This window comes from Charadrius vociferus, unplaced genomic scaffold (genome assembly GCF_000708025.1).
Source record: "Charadrius vociferus isolate BGI_N301 unplaced genomic scaffold, ASM70802v2 scaffold179, whole genome shotgun sequence".
NCBI lineage: Eukaryota > Metazoa > Chordata > Aves > Charadriiformes > Charadriidae > Charadrius > Charadrius vociferus.
The window spans coordinates 3,400,992-3,416,609 of record NW_009650072.1 but is presented as its reverse complement, the minus strand read 5'-3'; the positions used below and the strand labels follow the sequence as shown (position 1 = coordinate 3,416,609).

Here is a 15,618-nt window from a genome sequence, read left to right as displayed (position 1 = left end):
TCTTCTACAATTTGTCAAGCTTTACCTACAAATAATTGTATCCCAAAAGGTAAAGTATAGCCTGTATGGCTAGGACGTCTAGTACTGTAAAATAAACAAGCCAAAAATGTTCACCTGCATTGATCAGACAGTGTACTAGAGATGGCAGTAATTTACCGGAAACCACATACAGGAGTTGCAATATATTATACCACCTGTCATTTAGTTTGAGGGCCAAGACACCAAACCTTAACAGTACAGCTGTTGGAGTTGTAGCATTTTTTTCCCTTCCCTTTACGGCCAGTACAGAAGTTAGACACAAGTATAATCTATAACTGGCTGTCAGAGCACAGCTGCTGTGTCCTCTTGGAAAAGGAGGGAAGGACATGACTATCTTCCTCTTGTCAAATCAGGCCGGATGCACTGGGGGAGAGTACCCTGAGGTCACTGCCACTTACAAAAAAAACCTCTTTAATTTCTCGGGCCCTAGACCAGTGCTGGGATGGAGCACATATCTAAAAGCACAGCCAGGCACTACTCCTAGTGAGCCTTCCAAATTAGTTACAATTTCACTCAGGTTATGTTGCTGGAGTGCAGAATGCCGAAAGATGGTTATCTATTCCTATTAATGGAACAGAAAGTTTGTGTGACCCTGGCTGGGGTGTCTCTCTCATGTCCTCCCCTGCCACTTAGGGTAAGGTTTTTATCTTGACTGTACACCTACAAAATCCCCGACTCCACAAACAGGTTCCCAGGGTAGATTTTGGCTTTTTTCTGCATTACTATTCAACTCAAGCTTGAATTTTTAAATAGCACTACCTGCTCCAGAATATGTTCCCAGAGATCTTCTGCATCTCACCAAGTATGGCTAGCAAGAGAGATGACTTACCGCAGCCAACCTGTCCCACAATCATTGTTAGCTGACCTGTGAGAGAGGAAGGTGTATATATAAGCTTCTGATTTACCAAATGCTCAAGGAAAAACATCTTATTCTGTATATTCGATGCCATTTTGTACCTTGAGGGATTCGGATATCAATGTTGGACAATGCTGGAGGACCTTCAGGTGTCCAAGTGAAAAATCCATTTGTGATCTATGCCAAGATGGAGAGAAATTAGAAACAGAAAACCAGCTTTAGAGCTTTTTTCAACATCAGAGATGCTTTTTCTGTTTTCATTATGCTGAGCATAGGAACCGAGTTAGCCTTTGCTCAACGCAGGAAACATCTTCAAGTGACTGGTTTTGTAAGGGCCTGTATTCTGATGTGCAAGAATCTTTGAACTCAAGGAAGCACAATTAGAAAACTATGGAAAATTTCTGAGGAAAAATAAGTTGTTATTTAGGGTTTCTTTTGTTTTGTTATTTGTAAGGTAGGCATGTGAAATAAGAGAAATGATTCTAACATGACTAAATTATGTACAGGGTCATGGTTTGCTATCTGAAGAGCAGCGAATGTCGCTCTAGACACACTGCAGCATATACAGCAATTACACAGTCCAAATTCCAAGCTGATCTGCAAAACTTTCCACAGAAATTAGATGTTGCTGCCTATTATAGTATTTGCCTTTGTATTTCCAGTATGATTCTCAGATAACCTAGACTTTGGTAGCTACAGAAATCTTTTCACTGAAAAAGACTAAAACCAAGAAACAAAGCCTGTTCAAGACTTTAAATAGAGGAGATTTCCATGGATACTGTAAAAAATAGGAAACAGGAGACAATTTTAAAAGGCCTGTATTTACATAGGACCCTCTTCTCTCACTTTTTCAGAGCCACTGAAGCCTTCAAAGCCTTTCAGCAGTGCAAGGTACAACATTTTTTTTATCTGAGAAGAGTGGGATGGGACACTTTTATCCTACCCTGGAGAAAAAAGTGATACTCTTATCTGGGGAAGCAACCTGAAAAAATGAGCAAAAGAAAGTGCAGCATTCCTCCCTTTAGATTACCGAAGGCTGCCAGAGCATCCTCTCAACAAATGCCTCTTTGTGGGCAATATGCTGCAGACAGACGGTATTTAATAACTGCAGAAATTCCCTGACCCAGGTGCCGCCAGTGACAACGATGTCAGCAGATGGAGCCAAAGATTGTCGCTGGTCCTGGCTTTCTAATCAAGAACTTAAAAATATTGTCCTTACAGAGGTTACTGCTCTGGCCTCTACTTTGTGACAAACTCCTTTGTTGTCACTCCAGGCTGTCTTTTGATCCAACACCCTACCCAAACCCATCTCTCAAATATTCCTCTTATTTTCCTGGAAGTCTATTCAAGAAGGAACCTGCACCAAGGCAGCATGTCAGATGACAGCCTCTAAAAAAACCCCAAAAAACCAAGACACCCTGAAAGCACTACTGGTTGTCCTACTTAGTCCCATGAAACTGAATTATTCATTCTCTTGTGCCAGAAATGCAAATGTCATAGCAGACTTCCTAAACGCACAGTGTCATCACTGTAACAACCATCAGGATTTTTATTACTCCTGGCCATTTCTATAGCAAATCAAGAGCAACAGTCTTCAAAGTGGTGTGGGTGATTTTAATGTTTTCTTCAAAGAAGTTAGGTCTTTGGGGGTTAGTTTTTAACTTCATCTTGAAAGGCTACTAGGAATTCCAAAAGAGGAAGGGAAGACCCATGACAAGATTATTTTAGGAATGTCTAAAAAAAAATTCTTTTCCATTTTCTTCATATCATTTTTCTGTACAAACATTGGAAATGGAAGAAAGAGTCAAGCATACGTAAAAGGTTGGACCAGATGATCTTTCAAGGTTCCTTCCAACGTGGGCTGTTCTATGTTCCAAGTCGGAAATTTTTGTCATGTGAACAGGGCTAATGACTTAAACACCTCAAAAAGAAAATTGCTGAGTAAAATCTAGAGGGATATACACAGCTAATCACGATATAGAGGTCAGTAGTCAATTCTTAAAATGGAAGACATGGAAAAGAAAGGCGGAGGTTAATCTGACATGAGCACAAGTGTCTGACAGTTCACATCAAATGCTGGTTCTTGAATTTGAAACCGCCACCAGAATACAAAAGTAACAATTATTGAGCTATAGTAAGTGTTATTAGAGTGACCTTCATATCACCTTTACACAAAAATCATCTGCTTCTGTGATGTTAATGGGTCTTCTCATGTGAGAGCTGTAATTGTTCCAGTCCTCCCTGGCAGGCCTCTTGCGGTTAACAACCTTGAGTGGCTGTGCAAAATCAAGAAGACAGAAATATGCAGTAACTGGTGGTAGTACCAGCAAAACATCCTCAACACAAGCAACCATGTTATGACCTATACAGTTCAGGGTATTAAAAAGAGTTTTTCAAATTGCAAGAAATAATCAGTAGGAAATGGAAAAGTAAAAAATTTATTCTGGGTACAAATTACTTCAGCCACTTTACCTGCCATTAAACATCATTACTCACCACTGCCTGGTATTTGCTGTGATTATCTGCACTTCTTAACTCTGAAGATTTATCGTGCTCTTCTCCAATTTCTTCACTTGACAGGAATTCACTCAGTTTCTGCACACTAAAAGGGAAAAAAAAAATGGAATTACACCTCAACCCGGACTACAAAACTTTTGTTCACTGCAATGTTTATTATAGAGCATCCCTTTTAGTATTTAAACCACTGTTTGTTTGTTTGTTTTCACTTTGTTTACAGCCGTATGAAAATGTGCAATGAGAAGTTACTGCAAAGAAGTTGGCAAAACCTGCCCTGTTACCTACTAGCAGCTATGATATTTTAATGGTTTTTGCAGATGTTTCTCAAATCCTTTGTTTTCTGATACCACCAGAGAGAATACACAAAAGACTTTTTTCAGGCACTTGGTGGGATGCAGACCAGCTTCAACAGTAGCTCATTTTGAAGCCACGTGCTAAGGCAGAGTTAATGTCATTCATGTTATTGAAGTGTTGCACAGTTCTACTGAAAAGCCTTATCAACACCAGGACTCTGACGAAATCAGTACACCATGAGTTAAATTCAACCAACTACGATGAAATATGAAGTGTATGAGGTAACGTGATAAAGGAATATACCTTAATAGAACAGCGTTCAACAGATGAGATATAAAAGGAATCCTGACAACCAGCAACAAAGGAAAATGCATAAAATCTTCCCAAGCTGCTTAAGATTTAATTAGCTAAGAGATAATGTGCCTTTATGATAACATTTAACAGACCATGACACCAATTTTATCTCTGTACCTGACTTTATAAAATGTATGTCTAATCTACTCACAGGGACAGCAAATGAAATTTGTAAAGGAAGTGGATTGAATCATGAACTCAACATCAAAGGGCTCAATTAGCTGGAAATAAGTTAACTATCAGTCTCCAAAATGATAAAGTGCCAGAAGGCCTTAAGGACCTAAAAATAAGTTTATGGACAAGCAGTAAAAAAATGGATTTCAATATTTAGCCTTAGGCTAATTGGGGAGAAACAGGCAAACACTGCCACTGTATCATAGTGATACGTGGCTATCTGTCAGTATGCGAATCTTAAAAAATAAAAATAAAACCCCCAGCATTTATTTCACATTCCACTGCCAGGGATTTCTTCTTCAGAAAGAGACTTAGTTTCCTCTAAGACCCTCATGAGATACCACAGGAGTGCCAAAACAGTGCCTGGACCAAGGCAGTCCAGGACTGCCTAAGGCAGGCTCCCTGTACAGTTAGCACTTGTTCTGCAAGTAGAGATGGAAGCCACCTGGGGAGTCCCTAGGAGAGAACTAGTTCTACATCTTTTCTGACAACCTGCCCACTTGCTAATGGCTAACAGCAGCTGAGGACTAAGATGTACGGTAGGCTGAATTTAGTTACAGCAGGTGCTACAATATATGCAACTGAAAAGGGGGAGAATAACTATTTGGGATGGGACAAGAGGAGTAATAATTAACTTGGGTTCAGTGCAGGACCAAAATTTCTTAATGGGAAGGTCTATCATACCAAAGAAAGAAATTAGATGTCTCATCCTGAGAGATATCGGTATCTATTTGCACAAAACTCTGGAAAACAGGGCTAGGAACAATCTTACCTTTTTGGTTCAGTAAACCAGATGTTTAAAAGAACATTTTAAATGTCTTTAAAAGGACTAAATAATGGTTTAGATGCTGCCTAGATGGAGTTGGTATGCAGCTGCACCTACAGTCTCCACAGGAAAATTACACTGACATTTGTATAAAGACAAGATAGAAAAGTCCACTGTGTACCTGCTCCAGGGTCTAGAGAGGGAGGAAAAGACAGCAAACATATTCTTGGACCATGCATACCCAAACAAGACCATCCAATAGTTTGGTTTTTGCTCTCAGGTTATATATCAAGGTGGCTGTACTCTAAGTGCCAAAACTTGTCTCTGCAAGCCCTTTGCCCAATGCTCTGCTTTATGCTGGAATTGCTTCTCCTGTGGCAATTACTGAGGAAAAACAGTATAGCTGTGAGAAAATCTTTTGTTAGAGCCAGCAACTCATATTTCAGAATGCCACACCATTCTACACTCTTAAAGAATAAAAAAACCCCAAATGTTCTCTGCAAAGCTCTCACTGACTTTCACTAGTATTGCAGTATCTCCACGGGGGAGCTTATTTTTAAGCCACAGAATAGACGTATTGATTGAAACATGGTTATTTGCACAGCTGACTGAAAAAGCGGTTTCATATTAAACCCAGTAAGATACATAAAGTCACTCTTGCTACTTGACCTTTGCTGATGGAAAATTGTACACTGTACCTTTGTCCTTGAAGACCTCACATTTAAGAAATACATCAATGGGCTGCTTAGTTTTAATTTTCAATGGCATAAACACTCTTTTTAAAAAAATAACAAAACCAAAACCAAAACCAAACACAACTTTTCAGAGTCATAACAGAGCTTGCCACCTTTCTAAAAACTTTCAACAGATTCCCCTCCCAGAAGCAAACACCCTGGCCCCATAACTTGGAAAGTTTGTAAGGGCCCTGTGTGGAACAGAAGCTTTAAATCTGTTTTATCACTGCAATGAATCACATAGTTGTTCTGATAGTGTCAATGACAATCCATGAGGATGCTTTGCAGTTGGGCACATGTGTAATGATAAAAGATACTGACAAGTTTATTTGTGGAGATTATTGTCCTTAATAGCATCTGGCATTAGAGACTGTAGCCAATATTAACAGAGCAGGGGTTGTGAAGTGCCTGAGATGCAAAGCCAGTAACACCCTCTTAGTATCCTTAACATGCTGGTTTCACTCCTGGATCATCTTCACTCAGACAGTTCCTTTCTGTCTCTACAGAACCTGTCTTGTACACGTGCTAAAACCAATTAGAATATCTCAGCCTAAAGAAAGCTGAATTACAACTTTATCAAGTTAGGTTAACTTTACCCCGTCTTACTGATGAGCTACTTATTAGCAGAAAAGTGTAACAGCAAGATGCAGTTGCGGAAAGTAAACATTAGTTGTGCTTAACTGGCACAAACACAGCTTTTGAATAACTGTCTGCTTTTACACAGTTACTGAATTTTTTAAGCAAGTATGCGTTTGCATGGGTTGAAAATACCTGGCACACGCTTCCAAAATACTGCACTGAAGGATGGGTTACTCAGAAGATACATCTAGAGTAGCACCAGCAGCACTATGGAGCAACGCACTCTGGAACACTACCTGGGTTACTGTGATGAAGACAGCCAGGAAAGCAAGGATCATGTCAACTGTGTTACAGAGTTTGAACCAGGGGATTCCTGTCTGCACTACGAATAGCAGGGCAATAGCCTCCTAACAAGAATATAACTACAGAATAACTCATGAACAACTACCGGCTAGCAACAATTAATATTTGGTTGACACTAATTGCTTTAGAATTGTTCCTGCAGCATTAACAGGCACACACTTCATTTACAAAGAAATTCTTAGACAAGCCAAAATGAATGTCCATTACCAGTGCCAGTGTGGGCCCCCAGATACTTTGCTGGCTGCAGTCTTAGCCATGACTCTAGGGACTACCAGAGTGGCTGCAAACATTTCATGCCAGCCGTTGACGCTCTCAGATTTCACACTTGTTAGGAGAGAGGACACAGCTGCGACTTTGCACTGTCAGGGAATATCCAAACAGTGAGGGCAATCTCAGCCTCCTGCTGTAGTCTCCTTTCCATTTCCAAAGCGACACAAAGGCAATTAAGCCAGGGCTGGCATACAGTATCTGTCCCATAGTTTAGACAAGCTCTTAAGACAGCTATATTGGAGGTCAGAAAGAGGTCCTAATAAAGTAAGAAGCCCAAACTCTCTTTTCCTCCCCTATCAGTCAGGCAGAGTTACACCACATAGGAAAAGCATTAAGAGGTTTTTACACAAATCTGTTGATACTCAAAGTAAGACTCACAATAAACAGCAGTTCTACTGGTTGTTATTTCAGTTTTTGAATACTCTAACACGTTCATCAGAAAGTAAAAATTCATCAAGTATGGAGCAGACATTTAGTCATTAACTTACTCCCACACTTAACAGTGATTTTTATGGGTTTTGTTTGTTTGTTTGTTTAAGTCTAACTCGCCACCAACAGGCAATGTCTCAGGCAGAGGGGTGGGGGACGAGCATAGCCCAAGTGATACACGTTGAAATACATGTGCTTCCATGATTACCTTTTTCCCTTCTACATGCTCGACGGAGGGAAATTTGGGTGATTTGCAAAACTACATCTTCAGTAAGTTTTCACTTCCTTTCTTGTTACCGCATATATATTGCGTGCAGTACCACTATAGTTCAGCTCATTCTACACTATGAAGTACTAGCTGTGGACCACAAAATATTGGTTGTGACAGTTCTATCAGCAAAGAACATCGCCCACATGGTACAACCAAGGGAACCATGCACAGTAAAAAGTTGGGAAGCAATTTACAACAACAACATAAATAATCACTACACTATTTCTAAACTTACATTTGGAAAATGAGCAAAAGACACATTCTCAAAAGTCAGAGAGGTGGTAGCAAAGATAGTAAGTTTATAGTTCTCACCTTACTAATGCTTTGACAGTGGATCTAACCACACTGGAGAGCAGGAACAATGGAGACACAAGAATATGAAACAGGGAGATGGAGGCAAATGCCACAGATGGGGAGAAGTCAGCCTTTCTTGTCAGATGAGCATGGACCACAAATGTCTACAAAGATACAGACATCATCAGTGTTTTGTCATAAAGAAGGAAATGCATAAAGACTTTGTATTTCACAAGCATTCATTTACAGAATGTTAACAGAATCTTTCTCTTAACAATTTGGGGGAGTGCGGCATACTCATGGCTGCTTCTGGTCACAGACAAGTGGGCATCTTCCATTCTCTCCCAGAGGAATTGCAAATGTGTAGCAGGTTTGCAGCCTGTCCTCCTCCTTCCCCATTTCCACATCACTTATACTTGAAAATGTAGTTGTACTTAACACTACTTAGAAAAGTCCATACTTACTATAAGTACAGCTGCAATTGGTATTGCTGCATTCATAAAGACTGTGAAAGAAAACATGTAGGAACATTTAGAAACAACTTCCATTCAGATATACTAAATGTTAAAATACTACTCGCACTGATTTACAATGGTATTTTCTATGCTTAAGATAGGAAAAATGCACAACTATCTACACAGATCAGTACGTTGTTTTAAAATGCCTACAGCTTCCCTTCATGCCATCAGAACAGACAGAACCCCGCAGTGCACCCTACCACAGATGACTAATCAACAATCGTGTGGGCGATCAGCTCACACGCAGTTCAGGCGAGGGATGCTGCAGGTCTCCATCTCACGACGGACAGAAAGGCCGAGCTGGTACAATGTCTGACAGGCGACTTGAATACCCGACAGCAAGAAGAAAGGAGACCCAGCAGAGGCTGCACAGGTCATAGCGCTGGGGCTGCCCCGCAGGCTGGCTGCATACCTAGCTCTGCCTCATCCCACAGCCCGGCGGCAGGACCTCCTGGGAGAGACACTAGCACGTATGTCAAGTTTTGACCTACTTCTGGGGCACCACTTCTGAAGCACATGGCTTTGTGGTCCCCTCAGGTTTCAGGATGCAGTTCAAAGGGTAAGGAAAGATTCGCAACCCTGTGCTGTATCGTTGACTTAATTTATTCTTATGGAGGATTTACTCATAATTACTCCTTCTTTGTCAGACTTGGCTACTTTGTGAATAACCTTTGGAGCTCAATACAGGTTCTAATGGTACTTAAATGTGGTAAAGCTTTGCATTCAGCTGGGCCTTGAGTTATTAAAATGTAAACAATGAACCAGTTTCTTCCCTGACCTCGAACAGCGTCTGCCTTGGTGCCCCAGATTCCCTCACTATAGCAACTCATAGACTACAGCATTCAGACATTATTAAACAGATGGATAGGGAGAAGCAAGCAAATACCATTTCTCTATGGGGATCTCTTTTAGATCAGGCAGGAATGTGTGTTAAGAATGCAATAAGAACCAGTTATCCATCTGGGAGCTTGAGTCAGAACCAGAGCTACAATCTTACCCTACATGTCTGTCCCCTCTGCCGCAACCTGAGGATATTATTTAATCATCACCTTTTCATCTCGACCTTCACTCAATTTTATTTCATGAAGCAAACAATAGAAATAATATAGAGTCTATAGCTAAAACAGAATTAACAATTAATGTTACACGTTTAACAAAAAAGAAAACAGCAAGCTAGCAACTTCTCTTTTGTGATCTTTTTTCTTAGCAGGTACAGCCAATGTTCAGACAGTAAAAACACTCCCCAGTCACTTCATCTGAAGTAGAGTGTCAGCATTTGACCCACAAGTACTTCTGGTTGACCATTTGGCCATCCTTTTCCGAGCAAAAATCCCCTGAAGAACTTAACATACTGTCAGATGTTCCTTTTTCCTACGTTTAGATGATCTTTAATGAATCCTGTAACATACTTGTAAACTCTGTATTCAAGCATAAATAAAATAGCTGAGTTATTTCATGTAGCTCTAATTCCTTGATAGAGGAGACTGTTTGAAAATATAGGTATATGTGTATATATGTCCAAAATAAAAGCTTAGCCTTTGAAAGATGCATATGTATCAAAGCCTAGAAGTCCCTAGTTTACTCCTCACCCTAGGGAAAAAAAATATTTTTCTGAGGAAAAAGTTCTTTTCTGTGTTGGAAGACAAAGCAGCCTCAGTTCAGACTCTCATTTCTCCTAATGATTCTACTTCCTGCCCAGCTGTCACACTTTGTATAAACTTGAGGTAGTTATGACATAGAAATTTTGAAAAAGAAGTGAAGCTTGCTGCCTGCAACTATGGACTACCTAGGTCTACTAAATCCTTGCATTTGCAATTTGCCTTTGAGACTGCTGCAGTACACAAAGTTGCTTTTATGAATGAATCCGATGGGGAATCTAGCAAAGCTGGTAAACTTCTTGGAGATGGAGCCTGCTCTTCTGCTGTCTACAATATGAGATCATACCCATCACATACAAAGCTGGACACGTTAAATATACTGTAGGGTGGGCAAAGCCCGCTGCAGTTAAGACAGCTGGGGTCACTTGGTGGCTCCCAAGAAATCAATCTGAATTTTGCTGTTCTGCGAGATCAAAAGTACATCTAAGGACTTCACTTTAAGCTGCTTCTTTCAAGCAAACACATAAAGGGTTATTGAGCCACTGGAATTTGAGAGTTTTTTTTTTTTAATTTTTATTTTTTCAATTATGCAAGTGTTCAGAATAATAAAATGTTTTCTAACATAAATTTTGTTTGACTTTTGGTTTAATTAGATTCAATCAAAAGTACTTTGTTACTGGAAAAAGGCAGACTGAAAACTGGGAAACACGTTTGCAGTCATTTTTAAATATTTTAGGATAGTAACTACTGTTCTTTTCCTGTGAGCAAGCTTTGCCTCTGACAGATTAGGTAAAAATTCATAGAAATAGAAAAAAACATTCCTTTCTTTCTCTGTCTTTTCTGAGTACATAGTGTATACCAAATCCTGCAAAACTAAACATAGGATAATTTTACTAATCAGCATCAAAAAAATCACACAGGAATCTTATTTGCTACAGTTAAAGAATTCACTGTCAAAACTCAAAAGGTGTCACTACCAACTTTGCAACCCAGCTTTGATTATGGTGGGTACATTTCATTAAAATTATAGGAAGAGCTAATGACTATAATAGCTCTTTTAGTACACATGAACAATTCCATATATGTACAAACTGGATCCAGGCACAGGAGCGAGGCAGATGAGATACAATTTCCATGCGGTCTTGAAATGGAATTTTCTTGTAGTCTAGCCAAAACCGCCCCAAACCTTGTAGGTATATTTACTGTAATCCAATGCAAATCTATTCCTCATGAGTAGAAGTAGCTCCAACCACATTCCTTCATTCATGTAGTCCACAGTCTATTCAACACTGTACATTAAAAAAAAGTATATATATAAAAAAAATAATCTTCATTTCTACTTTCTTTTTGTTCTAGGAAGTGTCTGCCTTCCTATTGATCAATAATCCATAAAGTCTTGGCTGTTATCTGCCTTTTTCACTTTTTTTTTCTTAAAAGTATGAAATCATAAGTTCACTATATTATTAGTAAACACGCTTTGTGCTGATTATGCCTGACATTCTATTTATACTTGTAGTAAGAAAACCAGCAAATCCTCCTATATTATGTTCCCTATGTAGTCTGCTAAAGTGCAACTTTGCAAAGATCAGTGTAATTTCTGCTAAAGACAGAGTGTGTAGGGAAGTCCCAGGCTGAAACTACAGGATCTCTTTATAAGCCAAAATGATATGCAGTAACAATATAAAAAAGTTCTCTTGGTTTACCCCAGCTGAGAAACTGATCTACCGTGTCTTACACGCATGCAAATGTGACATGTAATTCAAACAAGAATGCAAATTAAGTGTTTCAAGAAGCATCAGTACCTATTTAGAATTGTTTTTAATAATATGGTTTCATATTTATGTCACTATTTCTTTCCAGAATAGTCAGTACTCTTAGGATGAACGTACCTTTTTGTAGCTGTTACAAATGATACTGTGAGGATTTAAAATCAAATAAGCCTCCACAGCTCCTCCAGTCCTATAGCTGAACCTGTGGCTCTGACTATAAAAAGATTTTAATGCCACATGAAGCAGTGCAAACAAAGGGAGCCCATCTGTGTTGATTTGCATGTAGGATGGAGTTTCCGGACACACAATCTACTCCAGCTAAATTCTGGTTTATGTCAAAATGGAAACTACTCTCCATGCACAGAGAGCTCAGGATCCCCAGAGAGAAATTCTGGTCTCAGAAGTCAATGAAAACCTCAACTTAATGTCAGTTAAATTCAGTGGGATCAGGATCTTTCCCTCAGAGCACATTTCCTATATGATCAATTTGGCAGGAAAGAAAGTCAGCTGCATGTCTCTTGGGTGAATGAAATCAAATAATACTAACCAGACTGGAAGTTATTTTCCTAAAGAGTAGCCTTCCTTATTAGTCTAGAAGGTATTTATACAGGTAGCTTGTGTCATTTGAATACTTCTCAAAAATTTCCATTTCATTAACATCTTACAGATTATACAAACAGCTTTCTTCAATATGACTTTACCAATTATTTCTAAAGTACTACAGTAGCAATTATACAGGTGTTGCATATGATCTCCTCAAATACAGAGTTCAATTGGCCCTAGATCTTTTTAAAAGGATGATAAATGCTTTAAAGCAGCTTGAAAGATAACATGAGACAAAAGAATCTGGATATGGAATGATGACATTGCCAGGATTCTCATATTTTACCTTTTTAGGACACAGAAATGCTCTTAAGAATCACTTGTTTTTATAAGAAATGCAAATTTTGAATAACGTAGTATAAGTACCATCTGTTGTAGCTTCAATGCAAAGACAATTCCTGTCACATATTACGATACATTGTATGGTGCAAAATGCAGGAGGAAAAGAAAAAGAAACACCAACAAAGGCTTCTTCCTGAATGCAATGTTATAGAGGAGAATATTGCTGGCTGAAAGCAGCCTGCGAAACACTTGTCCCTTGAAAGCTTTTCTGGAGAAAAGCTAACGCTTAACTTTTTCTTTTAAGCATATTTCCCATACGGGCAAAATTCTACTGAATTAAATGGAAAGTCTGACTAAATGGAAAGTGAGGAGTATGGATCAGAGCGTAAAGCAACCGAAACAATCTCAACAGAGAAATGGTAAACTCATTAGTAGCTAATAATGCAGCAGCACTTCAGCTGAGCAGTGGATTAGGATGAAGGAAGAGACTTACTGGATATGGAGGTATAGAGGGCAAAAGACTTGAGGCTAGTCATTTCTTTTTGTCTCGTTTCCTCTACGCTGCTGTGAAAGATGTGTTCCCAAGCATAGAGTTTAAGGAGCTTAATGCCTCGAAGCATCTCATTTGTCTTCTTCAGTCTCTCATTGGAGTACTCCTGCAACATTTACATGCGTATTTACTTAAAGAGTGTAATTAAAGCAGCTGTCCCCTAACCATAAGGATCACACAAAAAATTTATGCAGCCACTTGTAATCATTCAGGTATACTTTACTAGTTCTGTCCATTCAGATGGTTTGTTACTGTTTTTCACAAAAGTGAGCTTCCCTAGAGCTCAAGCAAACAGGCAATTGTTTTGCACTTCTAAATCATATAGCTTGTACTGAATATTTTACTCCGCTTGAAAATTTTACTCTGCTTTCCGATCACTTGCAAGACAGCCTCTCATGACTTCTACTTCCCAGCACACTGGCGGCATTTCCATCAGGCACACTGACAACGAACAGAGGAGATCAGAACGTGCAGACAAGCTACGACTGGGCACACTGCTCTGCCCAGTCAACACAGTGTGGAAACATAGATGGCAGGCTTCAAAGCAGCAAGGCCACGTTAGCAGGCAGCTGTGACCCTGTAGGGAACCTTGGCTCTGAGCAGGGCCAGCTGGCTTAGGCACAATAATACATTGGTAAAGTCATACTCCCAGTAAAACATAACTGGATGTTATGCTGCTTCCAGTTTTCAGGCCAGCTCAAGGATCTTTGTTCCACACTACATTGCACAAGTGGAGACATTTCTAGCACAAAATGCACTGCTCCCATCTTCAGGAATTTCTGGGTGATGTTGTCTGCTTGGATGCTACAGGGATGAATGCTGTCTACATTTCTAGAAGGGTGTATACTGTTGTGGAGGCATTACTTTTACACAGGAATGTGCACAAATAACTCTCATTACCACTCGTGATTTGTGGTGGAAGAGATTTCAGCAAGCTGCCTGGGTCCCCTTGCAGGTTCATATCGCTGCCTTGGCAGTGCAACAGTCCCTGAATGTGGGGATAAGGTTCAAAGCAGCTGGGCATGGTGATTACTATGAACCAAGGTAACTTTCTTGGCAGTGATGCAGGCGAGTCAAACTATAGAACAAGCCAAGTGAGGGATCAAGGAACGGCTCATGACTTAGCAGACCTGTAAGTTCCCTGGATGAGGAGCATGCTGTGGGAGTTAGGACTGCCCAGAAGTTATTTAAATAAATCAGTTTGATAGATTTCCACATCTATGATGTATCTGGGGTCTGAGTTTGGACACAGCGTTCCTACTTCCTTTCCCCTTGGACAGCTTGCCCTGCATGATTCATTCATTTCTGTCAATGATTACCAACCATTTACTATTGTTCTTAGGTAACCACATACTTGTTGAAAAATATAAACCCGAAAACTTGCATTTTCACTGATTACACTTATGTTTTCACATTCTTGAACTTTACATTCTTGAACATTACAAAATGTTTGTGAATCAGTTCCTGGTCAATGTCCATGGTTAGCTTTGTAATTCCAAACACACACCAATGCATAATTACCAAAGGTGATATTTATATCACGTGTGAGTTTGAAGATGCTTACCAATGTGCTTCTCTGGGCCTGTGAGAGTTTTGTTGCTACAAAGTACTGAACAGGTGCAAGGACTATGATTACAGCTGCTCCAATTAAGGCACTGATTCCAAGAAGGTAGTAGAGCAGAAGAACTCCTACAATTATCTGTTGGGAGAAAAGAAAATGAGGGGAAGGCTTGGGAGGGCTTCACTTTGTGTATGCACCACAAAGACCAATTGCAGGGTAACTGGACAGCACGTTCAAAACCAACAGCCACTGCAGCTAACCCTACCCCCAAACATCATACATTCTGCATCGCTGGCATAGTGGAGTTTGATCAGTCAGGATATTCTGTCAGAGGACCAAATACATCCACCTAGTGTTCCTCCCCAGCTTGTGGGTTCTGTGTATTTCCATTTCATGGACTCCCCATTACAAAGAGTAGAAGGCTGTACAGATTTGCATTTCTTCTATAACTCTCACAGCTATTTAAAATAACTTTACTTAAAAATACATTTATGAATAACACTTTAAATAAAATTTAAAAGTTATTGTAAAATATACTTCCAAGTAACACATTGAGATATTCCTTTTACAGTCACTATTAAATATTTTTCCCCACTGGGCAGATGACATAGCATGCATTTTCTTTGACTCACGATTGTTTGGGGTTTTTTTCCTCTTTGACGTTTAAGCATTTTTACACCAGGGAAGAAATGACATCTCTCAGTTTGATCAGAACTCACTAGTTTACAATACGTGGGACTTCCATGAAGAAGTAATGCTTCTGCTTACTATTGAAGCTAATATGAAATATTATTAAA

General features: G+C 39.5%; 1 protein-coding gene across 1 annotated transcript in view; it reads right to left on the bottom strand.

Annotated features, from left to right (window-relative positions):
* The window catches only part of ABCC8 (ATP-binding cassette, sub-family C (CFTR/MRP), member 8), an 82,890-nt gene that overhangs the window by 37,621 nt on the left and 29,651 nt on the right, over nucleotides 1–15,618 (bottom strand). The window contains exons 10-17 of the mRNA XM_009892047.1: nucleotides 14,825–14,959; nucleotides 13,204–13,366; nucleotides 8,405–8,445; nucleotides 7,959–8,104; nucleotides 3,392–3,497; nucleotides 3,061–3,171; nucleotides 997–1,072; nucleotides 799–904 (exon numbers count right to left, since the gene is read on the bottom strand). Of these exons, the coding sequence (XP_009890349.1) occupies nucleotides 799–904; nucleotides 997–1,072; nucleotides 3,061–3,171; nucleotides 3,392–3,497; nucleotides 7,959–8,104; nucleotides 8,405–8,445; nucleotides 13,204–13,366; nucleotides 14,825–14,959 (884 nt within the window). The remainder of the gene's footprint in view (nucleotides 1–798; nucleotides 905–996; nucleotides 1,073–3,060; nucleotides 3,172–3,391; nucleotides 3,498–7,958; nucleotides 8,105–8,404; nucleotides 8,446–13,203; nucleotides 13,367–14,824; nucleotides 14,960–15,618) is intronic.